This window comes from Pogoniulus pusillus, chromosome 12, assembly GCF_015220805.1.
Source record: "Pogoniulus pusillus isolate bPogPus1 chromosome 12, bPogPus1.pri, whole genome shotgun sequence".
NCBI classification, from domain to species: domain Eukaryota; kingdom Metazoa; phylum Chordata; class Aves; order Piciformes; family Lybiidae; genus Pogoniulus; species Pogoniulus pusillus.
In genome coordinates this window covers 26,802,569-26,823,083 of record NC_087275.1, presented here as the reverse complement: position 1 = coordinate 26,823,083, position 20,515 = coordinate 26,802,569, and the positions used below count along the sequence as shown (strand labels likewise).

The 20,515-nt window shown below is 38.3% G+C and overlaps 1 protein-coding gene across 18 annotated transcripts in view; it reads right to left on the bottom strand.

Annotated features, from left to right (window-relative positions):
- The window catches only part of DMD (dystrophin), a 1,274,903-nt gene that overhangs the window by 738,232 nt on the left and 516,156 nt on the right, over positions 1–20,515 (bottom strand). For all 18 annotated transcript variants that reach the window (XM_064151948.1, XM_064151957.1, XM_064151959.1 and 15 more), the window contains 3 exons: positions 17,898–18,021; positions 10,785–10,872; positions 590–831 (listed from right to left, as the gene is read on the bottom strand). In XM_064151948.1, coding sequence (XP_064008018.1) covers positions 590–831; positions 10,785–10,872; positions 17,898–18,021 — 454 coding nt within the window. The remainder of the gene's footprint in view (positions 1–589; positions 832–10,784; positions 10,873–17,897; positions 18,022–20,515) is intronic.

Below are 20,515 nucleotides of genomic sequence, written 5' to 3'. Positions count from 1 at the left end.
GAAGAAAAAGGAGAAGAAAAAGGAGAAGAAAAAGGAGAAGAAAAAGGAGAAGAAAAAGGAGAAGAAAGGAAGAAGGGAAAGGAAAAAAGAAAAAGGAAAAAAGAAAAAGGAAAAAGGAAATGGAAAACAGGAAAAAGATAAAGAAAAGAGAAAACAGAAAACAGGAAAAAGAACAAAGGAAAAGAAAAAAAGGAACAGGAAAAAGTAAGAAAAACAAAAACAAAACAAAACAAAACACCAAAAAAAGAAAGAAAGAAAAAAAGAAAAAAAAAGAAAAAAAGAAAAAATAGAAATAAAAAGAAAAAAAGAAACACCAAAAAAGATAAAAGTTAAAAGAAAAAAGGGTTTAGTGGCAGTTCTCTCGAATTAAATATCTAAGTATCATAGTCACAATACATTTGTGGCAGAGCTTTACATAGCCATATGCTGGGTTCTATTACCTTGCTATTTCTTTATCAGCCATTCTTCTCATCTAAACATTTTCATTAATGACATTTTATTATTGAAATCATGTATGCTATAATCTGGCCCACTGAAGGAACATCTATGACATAGGGTATCACAGAAAACTTGGAGAAGAATCTCTAACCTTGCATTTTTCCAGTTGAGTTTTTACTACAGAAGGATCTGTTCCTGCTGTGGGTTGTGCTTTTAGCCAGCTTTCTGCAGTAATTGCTGTCTGCTCCAGTTGCTGAAGCTGGGAGTAGAAGTCAATGATGTTATTTTGGTACTCCAGCCACGCCACTCTTTCACTCAGCAGCTGACAGAACTCAATCCAGCGGCTCTTCAGCTGCTCCGAGGCTTGTCTAATGTTGTCCGCATTCAGACCCTCTAGAAAGAAAACAAGAGAAGATGACACTTAAATGTCACAAAGAAAAGGAAAAGAAGGAAAAGAAAAAGTAATACAAGAACTTAATTTCTGTATAGGAGAGCTCATAAACCCAGTTAATTATTTATCTTCAAATAACAGTCCTCAACATACAGATGTTGCACACTAGTGGAGAAAGCATTTAAAGAATCTTTTAAGTTGCTGCCAGGCTGCTTTTGTTGCTATGGGAATGGATTATAAAGTGTGTTAAAGAAGAATGGGACTAAAACAAAGTCGAGATACAATACATAAAGCTAATTAAAAGAGTTGTAAGGCATAAGAAAATGCCTGACAGTTGGAATTTGAAAACTGTCTAGACTGTAATTAGATTTTAATGTACAAGACCATTTGGATTTTATACAAAAAGACAGATTTAAATGAATGGGAACTGTATTCCACTGTTATTTCAATGTTTCTGATAATTCAGCTCTTAAATTAACAGGATCACAGACACATTCAGGTTGGAAAAGACCCTCAGGACCACCAAGTCCAGCCAGTAACTCTATTTTACAAAGTTCACCCCTAAACCATATGTAAACAACCTTTAAACACATCCAGGGTCAGTGACTCAACCACCTCCCTGGGCGACCCGTTCCAACACCTGCCCACTCTTGCTGGGAATGTTTTTTTGTCCTAATGTCCAATCTAAACCTACCCAGTGGCAGCTTGAGGCCATTCACTCTTGTTCACTAATTACCTCTGAGAAGAGACCAGCAGCAGCCTCTCCAAAATACCCTTTCAGGTAGCTGTAGACAACAATGAGATCTCCCCTCAGCCTCCTCTTTTTCAAACTAACAGCTCCCTCGGTCACTCTTTATTCTCCAGGCCCTTGCCCAGTTTTGTTGCCCTCCTCTGCAGTCAATCCTACACCTAGGTAGCAATGGGCACAGAGGAATCAGCAAGTTTGCAGATGACCCCAAGCTATGTAGCACAGTCGACTCACTAGAGGGAACAGATCCATCCAGAGGAACCTGGACAGGCTGGAGAGGTGGGCTCAGGCCAACTTCATGAAATTCGACAAGGCCAAGTGTAAGGTCCTGTGCCTGGGTCGGCACAATCCCAAGCACAAATGCAGGCTGGGTGGCAAATGGCTGAGAGCAGCCCTGAGGAAAAGGACCTGGGGGTCTGGGTTGATGAGAAAGAAGCTCAACATGAGCTGGCATTGTGCAGACCAGACAGCAACTGTGAGCTGGGCTGCAGCAAGAGCAGTGTGGCCAGCAGGGCAAGGGAGGGGATTCTGCCCCTTTGTTCTGCTCTTGTCAGACCCCACATGGAGAACTGTGTGCAGTTCTGGAGCCCCCACACAAGAAAGACATGAAACTGTTGGAGCGAGTCCAGAGGAGGCCATGAAGTTGCTGAGAGGGTTGCAGCAGCTCTGCTATGAGGACAGGCTATGAGAGTTGGAACTCTTCAGCCTGGAGAAGAGAAGGCTTCAAGGAGACCTTGTAGCAGCCTTCCAGTATCTGAAGGAGGCCTACAGGAAAGCTGAGGATAGACTATTTACAAGGCCTTGTAATGACAGGACGAGGAGTAATGGGTTTAAACTGAAAGAGGGGAGATTTAAACTGGATGTTAGGAAGAAGTTCTTTGCAGTGAGGTTGATGAAACACTGGCACAGGTTGCCCAGGAAGGTTGTGGCTGCTCCCTCCCTGGAGGTGTTTAAGGTCAGGTTGGATGGGGCCTTGAGCGACCTGTTCTAGTGGGAGGCGTCCCTGCCTATGGTGGAACTAGATGATCCTTGAGGTCCCTTCCAACCTAAACCATTCTAGGATTCTAATTATTTAGAATCATAGAATCATAGAATCAACCAGGTTGGAAGAGACCTCCAAGATCATCCAGGCCAATCTATCACCCAGCCCTATCCAATCATCTAGACCATGGCACTAAGTGCCTCAGCCAGGCTTTTCTTGAAGACCCCCAGGCACGGTGCCTCCACCACCTCCCTGGGCAGCCCATTCCAATGGGAAATCACTCTCTCTGTGAAGAACTTCTTCCTAATATCCAGCCTATACCTACCCTGGCACAACTTGAGACTGTGTCCCCTTGTTCTGTTGCTGCTTAAAGGTAAAAGAGCTCAGTATTCTCTGTCAATGAAGTAAGGCAATATATATCAAAGCTGAATTAAGGGGTCTTACAGTAAGATTATTTAGAATTATTCCAAAATTAATCCTCTCATTTATTTTTCAGTCAAAGTTTAAAAAGGATTCTTAACCCCTTACTGGCAGGACATGCAAGGATACACATATAACAGAAACATCCAGGTTGGAAAAGACCCTCAGGATCACCAAGTCTAACCTATAATCCTACTCTACAAGATTCACTTTAAATATGGATCAATATGGATAAATATGGATCGATAGGATCCATATTGGGTTTAAAATCAATTAAAGCTTCTCAATACACTGAATAATGTTATATGCTTGAGAATATTTTTAGTAACATTATCACTTAGTCATACACTCATTAACCAGTAAAGCAGCACTCCTGTTTTTATCAAAAATAATCAATTGACTTTTTTTTTGATTCCCTAAAAACAAGTACAAAAGCAAATCAGGGGGGAAAAAGCCTTCAGTGCTATACTACTGTGATTTTTGATCTGCTGTCACTATGGTTTATCTTGTTTGCAACCTATATTCCCAACCTGCAGAAAAACATCTTTACCAAGGGTAAAATACATCTAAGTTAATTTGCAATTTTTGAAGGTAAGATATAAGAAATTAAATCCTAATTGCAATTAAAGAAATGAAAAAAAAAAGAAATTTATTATAATAACATTTTCTAAGGAATTACTATAATGCATGTTATATAGCAAACCATACTGAGCAATAAACTGTGATCATCTCTGTGGTGAGCCACCAGAGCTCTCTGGCAAATTCTATTCTGGATTCAGCTCAGGGCTACTCCATTCAGAGTCACTTGGAAACAGACTGTGCAGTACCTGACAGTGGTTCCCTGGACATTTTGTATTTTTGGAATGTTGCCCTAGCCAAGCAAATTTTACATGATGATATCATAAAGTACAAGACAAAAAAATGTAGAAAAACAGGAAGCCAGTACTACTGGGAGATAATGTCAGTGGTGGTGGCTGGAGTGGCTATATGTACGCATTATAATCCAGTCACTGCATAGTACAGTTTAAAGGCTGAGCAAGGGTATAAAATAAAGCTTAAAGCATAGAGGAAAATCAGTATTTTGACACATCTTAACAAAATTCAGCAGTGATCTGGTCTTTTGTGTGTGCATGTGTTTGCAGTCTAGAGATGTGGCATGCCTAACCACATTTGAAGTTCAATATCTAATGGACAGATAGCGATAATTGACAATGCAGCATAAATCTGAGTGGCACAGCATGTCTGAATAACAGTATTCAAAGATGAGCAGGTAGAGAGACACTGAATCTTTCCAACAGCAAGAATAAACACATAAATAGAAGAGAAGCCTTTAACTGGGCTATATTTCAGCAATTGTTGCTGTCTAGTTGTGACTTCAGTTATAAAAACGCTGTAGACTCCTAGCAGAGAGCAGGTATCTTTGCTGATGTGTCTGTCTCTCATAACCTCTGAACCTGGAAGATGCTGCCTGGAGTTTGGCACAGTAGCTAAAAATCAAACCAAAACCAAACAAACCAACCACTGAAACAAACAAACAAACAAACAACCCTCAAACAAACCAACCAAAATCCCACTTCTATTTTCCTTCTCTTCCCAGCATCACAGTCTCCAAAGTACCCTTAGGCAAAGTAATGATTACCAGGGTAAGTGGTAATCTTGTTACATGGATTCTTGTTTCATAATAATGCTTTTCACAATAATGCTTTTCACTGTAATTTTCTTCAAGGATTCAGAGAGGAATCTATTTCAGATGTAAATCTAGACTTACCAGATCCTCTTTTCTTCTTTACACTCATGCCCCCTCAACACAACATTAAATGTGAAAATATCCAATATAATTCCATTTTGTTCAATCCTTTTCTCTAATATCTAAATTTTGAGTCTAAATGCAATTCCACAAGCACAGAGGTGAACAAAGAAATGCTTTTGCTCACCATGTAATGGAAGCGGACAGCACAAGATTGAAGTGTGTAGAGCTATGACTGGTAGAAGATTGCGAAGTTACACCTCTATTAGAATAATAGAATCAACCAAGTTGGAAGAGACCTCCAAGAACATCCAGTCCAACCTAGCACCCAGCCCTATCCATCAACTAGACCATGGCACTAAGTGCCTCATCCAGGCTTTTCTTGAACACCTTCAGGGATAGTGACTCCACCACCTCCCTGGGCAGCCCATTCCAATGGCAAATCACTCTCTTATTCTAGGCAACACAACAGCCTACTGGAATAAAAGACCCATCTGAAAATCTCCATAGAATGCACTTTTAAAACTCTCTTCACACACTTTTCATTCAGGTAACTCCAAGTTGTCTATCAGATGCCAGTATTGTATTTCCAGAAAGATGTAGGAACATGACCATTACTTGAACTTGAAATTATTTGGTCAAATTGGTTGGAATTTTGCCTTATTTTGGAGAAAACTAGTCCTCCATCTCATTGAAAATGACAAATTAGTAACTATTTGAATCATTGATACAATGAGGGCATCACGTTCATGTTTTCATTTGACCATTAAGCTGGTGTAAATGAAGAATCTGAAGCTTTCTTTCCTGATAATTACTCATTTCTTCAATATGTTTAGCAACTTGGGCAACCACTAGCTTTCATTCATGATGTTCACATCAGTCCCCTTACTCTATTTCACTCATGGCAGTAAGGCATACTAAAAACTGACAAGCCAGTGAAGAAAAAAAAATACAACCCCTATTCTCTGGTGAAATAATATTATTTTAAGAATTGTATTTAATGATCTTTCATTGTTTCATATTCTAAATTATTTTATATAATCAGTGCATATATACTGTACCCAAAGGGAAAAAAAAATACCTGAAGTGCATCCATTAATTTTATTAACTTCTGTACTGTGCATAACAACTTGTGTCTGAATATTTTTAATTTTGCAGCACCTTACATGCAAGTGATTTGAAATTGCCACTTAAAATGAAGTATGTCTTACTAAGTGCATTTATCATAGAATAATGTGGTATGTTATCTGTGGGCTTTATACCTTTCAACTTGTAAGCGTGTGAAATAGTAACTCAGAAGATAATATCTTTTCTTCCACCAAGCAGTGGCACTTAACATTTGCATGGTTTATCACAGCTAATTCCTTTGTATTCACTGTCATGCTGCCTATCAAATTTCTCTTTGTATTCATTATGATGTTCTGTCTCTTTTACTCTAAGGTAATATAACAGTCAGGTGTCTACTAGAACTGCTAAGATGCTTCACTCAACAGATTTGTTATTCTATTTTAGAACAGAATTCAGTAAATAAAAACAGAATAGACTTTTTTTCTCCTAGGAAAACTGGTAAAAAACAGATGTAAATGTTCACTGATTACAGCCAATGAATCTTCTTTAAAAGCAAGGGCAAGAAGAAGCAGATCATGGCCCAGGGCGAAGATTGGTGGGTAAAGAACGATCAACAATTTCCCATGTGATGGGAAAAGTCTTTCAAATGGCAATGTGCAGACACACTGCTAACACACACAAAAACTGTGCGAGATGGCAGGTCCTCCTATTGCAAAATATCTTGTTGGCAATGGCTGAAAGCATTTAAATGAGGCAGAAATAATCCCCTATATAAGTACATTTCCTGAGAATATAGTCCTCTGTGCTAAAGAACAAAAAAAAGGGGAACTCTAAATAAACCAATCCAATATTATCTAGACTTCTAATCCTTTTTGTTACTTATTTCCCTATCATATCAGAGTAAAAAAGGGCAAGACCATAAATACAAATCATGCAACAATGAAATTAGTGTTTTATAATCCATCAGAGACCTTCATCTTTTTGTGCTCTTCACCTGTCACATTCAGAATCATGGTGGTGAGCAAAAAGGAAGCATATGTTATGTAAGTAAAGCCAAGACTTTACTAATGGCATAATTGGAATCTTAAGAGTATAATCATAATTTATCCAGCTATTTTATATCTGGACATATATTTTAGCAACAAGTTCATTACTATGTGTGTGGTGGACTACTGGAACAGGCTGCCCAGAGCGGTGGTTGAGGCCCATTCCCTGGACATATTCAAGGTGAGGCTCAAGGGGGCTGTGAGCAACCTGATCTAGTTGAGGACGTCCATGCTGACTGTGGGGAGAGGTTGGACTAGATGACCTTTTGAGATCCCCTCCAGCCTGGACCATTCTATGATGCAATGGATACACAGTGAGTAAAAAGTAATAATGCAGTTATTGTCATTACTTTATAAATAACAGATGCCTTAACTCTGTTTCTCTCGCACAGTCTTTTAGCTACAGATTACACTGCAAACACATGACAGTCATCAACTGAATCACTGACTGGTTTCCCTAGAGATAAGTACCACAGAGTATACCACACAGAATACAAATCAGCATTTGTAATTGGTAAATTGTGATAGCTAAAATGTTTTTTTTAATTCAGAGTAACATAGTACATCTTCCCTCCACTAGATGCTAAAATGCATGCCTCCCCAAATCCATAAAGGCAGAAAAACTCCAGTTCCTTCCCATGTTGTGGAAAGGCATTCCAGTATTAGAAGAGGAAGGTATGTAGGCATTGTCAGTCTGTTCTATTGAGATAAAGACTGCATGTCCCAAATTAATTTCAACAAGCCACATAAAGAATGAGGAAGCTTAGTTGAATTCCTGTGGAAAGCATGAAGCTACCTAACTTTATTACAGTCTGTAAATTTAAAGCGTTTTTTTGGTTGTGATTTTTGTTGTTGTTGGGTTTTTAATTCTGGTTTGATTTTGTTTGTTTGCTTGTTTTAACACAGCCTCTAAACTCAATTTAGAGATTATTCAATTACTGCAATTGCATTAGATCATGATTTGTAAGAACAGTAAATTTTCTCTTTGTCTGTATTTAAAAGCACAAAGGCTGAGCATAGTAGTTAATTTGCCCTACACCCAATGTATTATGAACACCTAGCAAGATATTGCATTTGCAAATCCTTTGCTAAAATCCTCTTACAGTTCTCCTCAACTTATGTTATTTAATTCTACTGTCTACCACTCCCACCTGGTGGTGATTATTTAATCTTTTAACCATTTCATACACTATTCATAGAACAGTCTATCTTGGAAGGGACCTCCAAAGGTCATCTAATCCAAACCCCTTTGCAATCATCAGGAGCATCCTCAACTAGGTCAGGTTGCCCAGGGCCTTGTCAAGCCTCACCTTGAATATCTCCTAGGATGGGGCTTCAACCAGCTCCCTGGGCAAACTGTTCCAGTGATCCATTACCCTCATGGCAAAGAACCTGTTCCTAACATCTAATCTAAATCTGCTGTGCTTCTCTAGTTTGAATCCATTGCCCGTCCTATGACTACAGGCCTTTGTAAACAGTCTCTCTCCCTCCTTGTCATAGATCACCTTCAGGTTATTATTAGGTGTCCCCAGAGCCTTCTCTTACCCAGGCTATTCTACAACTCCTATTCTACAAATCTGTTTTGCAGCAGTGAAGTAGCTGAAAGTCCCATAAACATTTTAGGCTACAAGCCCACAACGTTTTGTGGGAATGCAATGTGAGAGGGAATAACAACAAGCATTTTGCCCTTCATTCCCACAACTTCAGGATGCCTCCCACGGGGGAAGAAAGATAGTGGGACACCTAGCTAATGAGAAAAACAAGGTGTGATGTATGTAAAAGACTGGGCTATACTTGCCTAGATTCTGCTAATGTGTAGGTGGGTGCTTTATGCTCAAGACTGTATAAATGCAGTCAGAATGAACAATAAAGGTTTCCAGCGGCTTCACACTGAATTGTGTGGAGTCCCTCGCTAACAGTGTTTCTCTTCTCAAAGGAATTGTTTCTTCCCTAAAATCATGAGAAAAAAGAATTCTCAGAAGCAATTAACCTATTAATTAACAGTAATGGAATAACTAATATACAACGTGGTAGTGAGTTTTGCAACTAAAACTGAAATTACTGACCAGAATGTGCTATATTAACTAAAGAAAATGAAGCTGGGATACTTGAAGTGCAACTCAGCACTCCCCCAAAAGAAGAGTGGGGCACTGCTAAATGTGACTTCAAGAGATTCCATTCAAAATAACAACCTTGACAGCACATAGATTTTAAATATTGCCTTAAAAGTCTTGTATAACCAGTTCTCCAAGGCAAGAAACATGTCCAAAACAAAAAATTGACAGACTATTCAATGTGATCAGCCTCAAAAACCTGCCAAAATTATGTCAAAGAGGGCACAGATGTTATCAGATGCCCTTCAGTCTACTCACTGAGCCTCGAAAAGGGACCTTTGTAACAACTGTTACAGTAATGACAACTAAATATATCCCACATATTAAATATAGTCACTTAAAATATTGTGTCTTCATACTTAAGAAAGATAATCTTGGGATTCCCTGAAGTTTGCTTAGGTGACCAGTGGGTACCTCAAACTCAATGTATTGCATTTTTAGCAATTACATTCTTAGTTCTTCATTATAACAATTAAATAGCAAATAAATCTTCTGAAGCTCAGCACATTCCATGTCTGTATTCTTGGTAATCATATCAGTATGACAAATGCTGGCCTGCCTGTGTTTAATATTTCATTGCAAAGTTAGACATTCTTTAATAATAAGGACAATGGAATGACTCACAATTCTACTTCTACCTACCTTTCTTTGGTTTTAGTTTTGTTTTTTGTTAAGGATACCAAAAGGTTTTAAAAAGTAATGACAGAATAGAATTAATTTTGTTATTGATTAAAAAAATAAACAAAACAAAACAAAACCCCAAATCAAACCTAACTTCTTGATTTTTTTTTTTTTTAGGAATTGTATAAACTTTTACATTCCCTATCTTGGAAAAGCCAAATGGCAGTTTCTTCCAAAAGCCAATAAATGTTTTGTATTTTCTATGATACAGTACATTACAGCAGTATGAGAGTACTGTGTTCAGTTCTGGGCCCCCCAGTTTAGGAGGGACATTGAGATGCTTGAGCGTGTCCAGAGAAGGGCAACGAGGCTGGGGAGAGGCCTTGAGCACAGCCCTACGAGGAGAGGCTGAGGGAGCTGGGATTGGTTAGCCTGGAGAAGAGGAGGCTCAGGGGTGACCTTATTGCTGTCTACAACTACCTGAGGGGTGGTTGTGGCCAGGGGGAGGTTGCTCTCTTCTCTCAGGTGGCCAGCACCAGAACAAGAGGAGACAGCCTCAAGCTATGTCAGGGGAAATTTAGGCTAGAGGTGAGGAGAAAGTTCTTCACTGAGAGAGTCATTGGACACTGGAATGGGCTGCCCGGGGAGGTGGTGGAGTCACCGTCCCTGGGGCTGTTCAAGGCAAGATTGGACGTGGCACTTGGTGCCATGGTCTAGCCTTGAGCTCTGTGGTAAAGGGTTGGACTTGATGATCTATGAGGTCTCTTCCAACCTTGTTGATACTGTGATACTGTGAAGTACAAAGCATAGATTTTTTAAGTCAGAAAACACTTCTTTCACTGTTCAGAGCAATGCTTTCAGAACTTTCTAACTCATATGAGTTAATGTACCCTCAAAAGCTTAGCATACTCAGAGAACAAGATTACAGCTGAAGCCTGCACAGAACAGGCTGTTAACATACAGCTTGTTACTGTGAACAAGTTTTACACACATAATTCTTTTCATGGTACTAAAGTGGTAAGGCTTTTTTCCTCCCTCTTTTCTAATTACCAGATTTAACAATCAGAAATAATAAAAGAAATATAAGGCAATATTATTTTACTGTTCCATTTAGACAGCATTTGTTAATATAATTCTCGTGATAAATGTGAACCTGTGCATTTTTCAAATCCCTAAGAAGATTATCTAAATCAACTCCCATGTAATTACCATTCACCATCTGTTCCACCAGGGCCTCAGCTGATCTGCTGGCATCTTGCAGTTTTCGGTACTTCTCAGGCTTTTCTCGCTGGATGGCCTGCAGCATGACAGGAAAGGTGAGTATTTCAACAGAGGGATTTGGAAGAATAAAAGTAATTAATCTCAGGGATATCTTCTGATTTCTCAGGGTCGTTTAACCTGCCATACCGCCCTGCCAGCCTCCTGATTTGCAACAGAAGCTGTAAGTAACACGTACCATCAGGGAGTTAGTCATGAAGTCAGATACATAAACCGAGTGTCAGAACACAACAGAGCTGACAAATGACACACGTCAGTATGTTACAGCCAAATAAAAGACAAACAAATTAAGAGCAATTCAAAGCCCAGTGTTTCAGAATAAAAATATTTGTTCAACACAAATTCCTCGTGGGAGAGTATATTTGCTCATTTCTCACGGTAACGGCAAGAATTGAGCGTGTTAACTAAATCACAGGGTTTCATAGCATACTGCAGTACTGAACCCATATACTCTGACTGATTTATTCTTTGCAAAAAAAATCCTTAAAAAACACCCCTACCCCAAAAACCTCAAACAAACACACAAACAAAGCCCTTTAAAATGCATATTAAAGTAGCTACCTAACTAACAGGATCACAGGACTTTAGCGGTTGGAAGGTATCCAAGGAGATCATTGAGAGCAACCCCCCTGCCAGAGCAGGACCATCCAATGTAGCACAGATCACAGAGGAATGCATCCAGACAGGCCTTGAAAGTCTCCAGAGAAGCAGACTCCACGACCTCCCCAGAGACCCTGTTTCAGTGCTCTGTGACCCTTACAGTAAAGAAGTTCCCCCTTGTGTTGAGGTGGAACCTCTTGTGCTGCAACTTACACCCAAACATACAAACGTGTAGAGGAGACATCTGTATATGAACTACTAAGAATTAGAATTAACCAAAGACAACACAGGCTTCTAGATACATATTTTATCTCATACCCTCAATTCACTTTTCTGTACTCAAAAATTTCTCACCCATGTTCAGGCTACCATTCAGGTTAGCTGCTAAAGGCTAACTGTTGAAGTTTCAGGACATACCAGGAATCTGTGCTTCTAATTTAATTATGAGATGGAAAATAAAGTCATTTTAGATCTCACAATTCCTCAATGCTGTCTCTCAATTAACTTTGTGACGTCACTCGGTTGATTTTAAACCAAGAGTTGTAGAATTTAGTTCTAATTTAGCTATAAATCAGAATCTCAAAGCAGCACGGGGTTAAAGCTAAGTTTACCAAAAATCAAACAATCTATACACCTTCCAGAGATTCTGACCAACACAGTCTCCCATAAATCAGACTCCCTGACTCAACTGCAGCAGATATACACATACAAAATGGTATTATAGAATCATTATCAGTGGAAAAGACCTTTATAATCATCAAGTTCAGCCATAACCCAGTGACTATGACCACTAAACTATATGCTGTAGCACCACATGTACACGCTTCTTGAACAGCTCCAGGGATGGCGACTCCATCACCTCTCTCAGTAACCTGTTCCAATGCCTCACCACTCTCTAAGTAAAGATTCTTTTCCTAATACCAAACCTAAATCTCCCATGCCACAACTAAAGCCCATTTCCTCTCATTCTATCACTAGTTACTTGCAAAAGGAGGCCAGCACCAGCCTCACTTCAACCTCTTTTCAGGTTCCTTCTTCACACTAAACAACCCCAGTTCCCTCAGCTGTTGCTCACATGACATGCCCTTCACACCTCTCATCAGCTTCACTGATCTTCTCCAGACACCTTCCAGGATCTCAATGTCTTTCTTAATGTGTGGCACTCAGAACTCAACACAAATCTGCCACAGCTAATCATGCAGGGTGTGTATGAAAAAGACAAGACACAACCTTGACTATGGCTTCTTAAAGTGGTTGATGCCTCTAGGCTTCCAGATCACCTTGTTTGGTTTCACAGTCAAGGTACATTCTACTCTGCATGACTTGACTTCTCAGGCAAAAAGATTGCTTGCAGTTGGAAAGAAATCTCAAACAGGTGTCTAAAAAAGTATTTAGTAGAATAATTTTACACACTTGATGTTTGAAAATTCTTTTCAAATGGATTGCTATTCTTCAGAGGAATTAATATAAACACCTTGAATAAACTCTCTTAAACTATTTTTTAAAGAGTGATGCTTAAAACATCTCCAGCAGCTCCTTGGAAAACTTCCCTCTGGGAGGAGATGCTCAGAACTTTAAGGAAGCTTTTAAGTTAAATTCACACATTTCTGCAGCCTACTTGTAACCACCACTTCTTTGTGCAAATAGAAATGATTAAACAGGCTTTCTAACAGTAAGCCAAAGCTTCTATCAAACACTTTCAGTAAGACAATTTTGCACAAATATAATACATACAGGTTATTTAGAGAAAAATTAAGGATGTAATCTTCTGAATTTTTAAACATACCCTTAATATATACAAAACTTAATACTCCTGAGTTAAAGATGACTGTATTAATTATTCACAGGTTGTGTAGGTAAATAAAATCTTCTACTGCTCCACTGTAAATTTTAAACATTTTACAAATTAAAAGAAAAAAAAAAACCCAAAACAAACCCAAAGAATCCATTCATTCTCTGCAGAGTTCCAGAATTTCTTCTCCATTCTTAACTAATCCTACCCTATCTATAATGCCAGGTGTAATCGGCATGAGTCTAAACAGAAAGAACTCAAAGGGATCATTAGAACTCTAAAATACATTGAAAATGATTTTACTCCCTCTGTAATGCCAGATGTGCAATTATCATGAATGCAACAAATTAATCATAAAACAACCCTAAAATGTACTAAAAATTAGCCTCTTTGAAATATAACAATTCTATGACATTGAAGCCTGTGGTAGTGAATTCTTCAGTAATCCTGGTAATATGTTCTGTGTAGAAAAAGGTGTCAAAATGTCCACCTCTCTCCTGAAAGATTAATATTTTGAGGTCCTGACAGAAAAATATAAACCCTCTATGGGAACACGTAAAAAATATGAAAATTTGGTACATATTAAGCTTTCTGTCAATTAATTTTCTCCAGTCATTGTTATGGAATTGGCATAGAATATAAAAAGGAAGGTCTAACTCCAGTTACAGAAAGACATATGCTTAACACAGAGAAAGCATAATGCTAACCAGAGAAGAAAAAGACTTCTTTTTCTTCAAAGAAAGACAAAATATCTAATCTATGGAGAAACAAAGAGACTCAGCCTGGTTACTTACAGCACATACAGTCCTGCCTCTGTACACACTGCCAACGGTGCCTTGGATTTTTAAGCTCCTCAGAAGAAGGTTTTCTGTAAGCACGTGTAAAGTCCCCAGAAGTGAAGGGAGTAGGACACCTGGAAATATCTCTCATGTATCCAGAGATATAATTTTGTGAGCAAATACTCAAAAGCCCTTTAGCAAAACTCTGTAAAACTCTGTCAAATCCAAGTGTCTTCTGCCTTAAGCAGAAAGGAGCTGCTCAAGTCTCTCTAGTAGGCAGGTGGTACAATTGACCACAAGAACCTCTTTCCAGTTCTAATGGTTTAATGTTTGCCATATTTTGCTAGTTATTTCTTAAGTGTTCTAGATTCTGTTATTCCTATGTGTAATGTTATCATGATTGTTACAAAGAACCTATTATTAAAAATAGTGGCCAGTGCTGAGAGTGCTGATTATTAAAATTAATAAACAGTATTACTCAGTATCTTAAGGGGACCTACAAGAAAGCTGGGGAGGGACATTTGAGGATGCCAGGTAGTGAGAGGAGTAGAGGGGATGGAGCAAAGCTAGAAATGGGTAGATTCAGACTACATGTTAAGAAGAAGGTCCTCACCATGAGGGTGTAGAGACCTTGGAACGGGTTGCTCGGGGAAGTCGAAGCCCCATCCACAGAGGTGTTTAAGGCCAAGCTGGATGAAGCTCTAGACAGCCTGATCTAGCATAAGGCACTGTGCCCATGGCAGGGGCAGTTTGAACCAGATGATTCTTGTGGCTTCTTTCAACCCTGACTGATTCTATGACTCTATATTCATTTTGAAAAAACATCCCCCTCACACTTTACCACCAGAACACCCTGAAAGGAGCCATGCCTCAATTCAGAGCTGTGTTCACATACAAGTTAATTTGTGACACAAATAGGCTGGGATAAGTTTAAAGAGGTTTGTTAAGTTATGAAGCTCTTAGATGCTGTACATTTTAAATCAACACTTCTTTTGATGAAATATATAAATAACTTTCCTTTTTTTAAACTATTTTTTTCCCCAGGGGTTATAAAAAAAGGCCACCAATATATGAATAAAAAAAAGTTACCTTTACCCTTACAGGTAACTGACCAATCAGGAATTAACTTTCTTATTTTTGAACAGTTTTGTAACTGTCAATGCAAATGTATATCAGCTTATTTTTAGCTGACTGAATAACAGGAACAAATCATGCAAGTACAAGTCAAAGGTGAAGAGCTATTCTCACAAGGCTAAACGTTTTGACTTTGAGATTGTAGTTGTTAGTAACTTCATAACCTAGAAAACACTGATGGTCTGAGGAATTCAGGTGTTAATCATATCATGAACCACATCCCACTCTAAGAGATCTGTGGGAGGATGAGTAGAAGCAGTACTCCCTGACCGCCTGTGATTCTGACCAACTGCCCCCAAGGGCAGGAGATGGGAACCTTATCATCACTGGCTTTGACAATGATGCAGCTTTCAAATATCCACACACAACAAAGCATGTCTGAAAAAGGTCACTGAAACAAAATAAACAAACACATATGGGTCTTCTGAGAATGTCAGGAGAATAAATTTCATTGTCTAGGATAGATGACATTTTCTCTTACATCTGTTCCTTACAGGTTTACCTTTGAGTCTGAATTTCTAGTGGCTTATTTCTGGCTAACCAAACTTCCATTCGAGGAGTTTTATTCTGACTGAGTTTATTGATATAGAGTCTCAAATCTCAGTTGTTATTAAGCAGAGGTTTCTATCTATCAAGTTTGTTTTTGCACCTAAGCCTTCACCTATTTGAACTTGCAATAGTGAAACCTTATTATGGCTTAAAAAACAAACACAAACAAAAACCAAAATAAAACAAAACAAAACAAACAAACAAAAAGAAAAAAAAAAAAACCCCAAACAAAAAACCAACCCAGACCAACAACCTAAAGCCAAAAGCAAACCTAAAAGGTCTAAGTCATTGTTAGGTCTGTTTTCAGTAAAATATGCATCCTAACTGGAGAATGTTAACAGTGTGAGGAATTGTCATCAAGTTTACACATTACTACTGGATGCCTTCACTATTTCTTTGTAGTATGGTTGTTCCATCATGAATCTTCCACACTTAGAAGATCCAATCTCTCTGTCCAGATAAGGCAAGTAGGAGGAAAGGGCAAATATTTTTCCTTCTTCCCAGCTATAGAAATATACTCTTTCTGCATGCCCAATATATTCAATTTACAGAATACATCTGTCTAAGGGTATTTTCCTACCAACATCTGAAAGGTAGGTGACTTAACAGACAGTGCATTTCATACAGCCTACTCATGGCTCCATCTCCCATAGACCTCCTCTGAGAGAGGATGTGAACAGGCTTTTGAAACCTGATGAGTCATCAATGATGGCAAAAGAGCTTTCCTTGTGGCTGCCATTTTTGAAGCTTGTATCCCTCCATTATATAGCAGATGGCAGTTCCACTACACCATATGGAAGAGACCCCTCATGCAAGAAAATGTATGATCAGGAACAAGAAGCCACAATGAGAAAAAGAAAATTAACAAAATTCAGTTAATAACTTCTTCTCAAAACAACAGAAGAAAACAAAGTCATTAGAAAAAAGCCCTAGATAAAGCACTTACCATGGTGGACAACAGAGCACAGAATAACAGAACTTTAGAGGTTGGAAAGGACCTCCAGATATAACACTGAGTCCTACCTCCCTGCCAAGAGAGGATCACCTAGGGCAGTCCATACAGGACCATAGCCAAATGGGTTCCTTTAATGTTGTTATAAAGTTTTTTATGAAGTTATAAACTGACACAAAGGAGAACTTCATATTGGTTAGGGCAACCTAAGAATGCAGGTATTAGATGAAATCCATTCCACATTGAGTCTTTGTATATGTAATACTTTCTTTCCATATATGTTACAGATATATTTATGTGTATATATACATCTATGTATTTTTCATGTAACATCAGGTGATGTCATGAACTAAATTCAGCATATTATACTCTCATGGCATGGATACTCCCTAGCAGTGATATTATGAAGATGATAATTGAATTAAAACAATTGCAAGAAAATCAAGATTTAACACCAAGTGTACATTTAGAGTCACAAAAGTTTGTCAGAGTTGATTTATGAAGACAATGAAAAAAAAAGCAGTAAAATTAACTTTAACAATAATTCTATTGTGTTTGTGTTCTAGGTGTGTGTATGTCAATGAAACTCATTATATACTATGATGGAGGAAGAAAGTTATAAGAAGAGCTCCCTCTTTCTCAGAAAAGAGAGGCATTTTTGCATTTGTCTATAACAACTACATCTGGAAGAAAACTTGTAATAGTTGAGTTGTCATGGGCTAAATTCAGAGTGTGTGATACAGTCCAACACAGTTACTTCTTAAGCAGTGCAGAATCATTCATTTTGCCAAAGGCAGAATTATGTGGAGGCTGGTGATCTGCAGATACGTTTTACAACATTGTACACAGAGTTAGATACAGATTTTCTTTAGCACACACTAAAAGATGACATTTTTCATATCCTTCAAATCATGCATCTATAATGTCAAATTAAGCTGTTAGTATAGACTGATGATGCATATTTCAGAAGTAATAGATGGCTTTGATTAGACTTCACCAAAGACTTTCATGAAGCTACAATATCTTAATTAAATGTGAGTAGGAATGAATGGAAAATAATCTCTCTGTTAAGAAATCTTTGGTGGAAAAAACTGAAATCCACAGAAACAGCACTTGTAAATTTCTCTTGGACTTAAGAACGATCAACGCTTGTCAGCCTACATTTAAACTTGGACTTTGAAAGCACGGTTACAAGTTATTACAAACTAACAGACACATATACAAGTACTTTCTCCTACATTGATTCTTTCTCTGAGATCTGAGAGATTGCCTTCTTTTCGATACGTTGCAAACTCGGGACTCTGAAGCACTGCTTCTGAACGGGTCATCCAGCTATGGAGCTCTGTTGTATCCGAGTCAAACCTAAGAGACAGAGAAGTGCAATAAATCATTCCATTTCCACAAAGTTTCTGACAACACCATTGACAATAAACATGCTTTAACTGGCTATTTAAACAAGCAGCAAATTCTCTCAGCGAAAGACAGTTTTAAGTCCCTTGTATTTCATAAGAAAATTCATACAAAACTATTCAATCTAAAATTTGGAAGCATAGAAATATTTCATCATTTTTAAGGCCCTGATTTGACAGCTGAGCAGATGCAATGATTTCCACTATAAGGCATCTAATTTTACAAACTGATGCTTTCAGAAGACAAGTCATGTTAACTCAGCTGAGGTTATGTGCTGTATCTGGCTGACCAAACTAAGCCTTCATACCTGCAAGACTTCTGTCCCAGCTTATGTGGATGTTGTTATGAAGGATGTTCAAGCAAAAAACTTTGACTGCTAGAAAGAAGCCTCTTTGATTGACTCAAACTTGTTGTAGAAAGGAACTACTAATCAAAAGTAAATTTGAAGTGTAGAAAAATTACAACTTTAGAAACTACAAATTACGATCCCCAGACCTCTGTATATACTTTTGAAGTAGTTTTTACTGTGCAGTCCTTTTTATTACAGTCAGGATTCTTTTATCAACACCCTTAAAACTCCTCTATCTTCATGTTTCATAGAATCATAGAATCAGCCAGGTTGGAAGAGACCTCCAAGATCAGCCAGTCCAGCCTATTCCCTAGCCCTATCCAGTCAACTAGACCATGGCACCGAGTGCCTCATCCAGTCTCTTCCTGAACACCTCCAGGGACGGTACCTCTACCACCTCCCTGGGCAGCCCATTCCAATGCCAATCGCTCTCTCTGTGAAGAATTTCCTACTAACATCCAGCCTATACTTCCCCCAGCACAACTTGAGACTGTGTCCCCTTGTTCTATTGCTGGTTGCCTGGGAGAAGAGGCCATCCCCCACATGGCTACAATGTCCCTTCAAGTTTATTACCTATTCAGAAGGCAGCAGCTCAAAATTAAGGTTTCAATATGCAGATATTTAAATTACTGATGTGCAGTTAAAATGAGAAGCTTGAGGAAGTGCTTTTGCTCACTTTTGCCACACTTTATTCTCTATCGCACTATACGTTTTAGTATTTGTATCTAGATTTTACTTTCACAGTAATAGAATGAAAGCATTAGAACAAAGACTTAGAGAAAAAAAACAGCTGTATCTTCTGGTTCCCTTTGTAAATGTATGTTGTATCATTTACACACAACTGAAAAATCGAAAGTGAGAATTTAATGGACAAGCATATCACTGGAAATCATTGGAGGAAGGAATTCTCTTATGAAAATACAGTCCATACACACAAGAGCTGAAATACAAGGATGCAAGGTAAAAATCAGATGTGACAGAAATCTACATACATATAAATGTAAATTGAATACAAGAAAGGGTCTCATGTTTGATCTAATATTTATGCTATTTATGCCTCTTCTTTCTTCTCCTCCACTGTGATCTTTGTGACTCCATTTGCAACACAGTGTGAAAAGCAGAGTAACAAATTATGAAAGTAGGAAAAATCACACAGTGCCTTAATCTAGGCCAAATAGTCTATATTCAAATTATAAGCTCCCAGGAACAATTTTGATAAAGCAATTCCCAGTAATTAAAAATGATGGGGGGGGGGGGGGGGGGGGGGGGGGGGCTGTGGGGGATTCTGTGACATGATGGAAGGTGCAGAAATCTTCATTTATTGAAGAATTACAAGCTCAGAGATGGAAGATAAAAGAAAAATCCCAGGTGGTTCACAGAACCTCTGTGTTGGTACCAGATTCTAATCCCTGAAACTGAACTGCACTGATAGTTAAGACCTTCCTCTCTCAGATCCTATTATTTCCAATCCTACATGACATAAATAAATTATAATTATTCAAATATGTTGTCCCCTGTTGCATATAATATTATGCATATAATAACTGCATAGAGCAGTCATAGAACATCAGGCATCTGGTAATAAAAAGATGAGTTTAACACTCCATCAGTACAGTAGTGAACTCTTGTGGATGCAGACATTACCTGTGGTGTCTGCTCCACTCTCAAGCTGAAAGTAAGTATGACCAGTAGGACCAACATCCTAGAAACTACTATGACATTATCAGGGTATAGGATGGAAATTCACAGAGCAAAATGTTTACCAGCCATCATGTCTTCATTTAATGAAAAGACTATAGAATTCTCCCTGGAAAAGGGATAGGAGATTCTGGGCTAGTTTTGACACCACAACAAAATAATCAAGAATAGATCTCATGTCCCATAGATTCAACAGATGGTGGTAAACGTTAGCCACAGTAGACGTTGTCTTGACAGAGCTGATCTCAGATAACAAATTGCTCTGTCACAGTTTCTTCTAGAGATAAATATAACACCACAGAGCATTCTTCCCCAAGAAGTGCTATACAGAGGAGGAAGAAAAGCATCAATAGACATGGAAGTTAATTCTAAATATTTTTTCCAGCACATAAATATCCT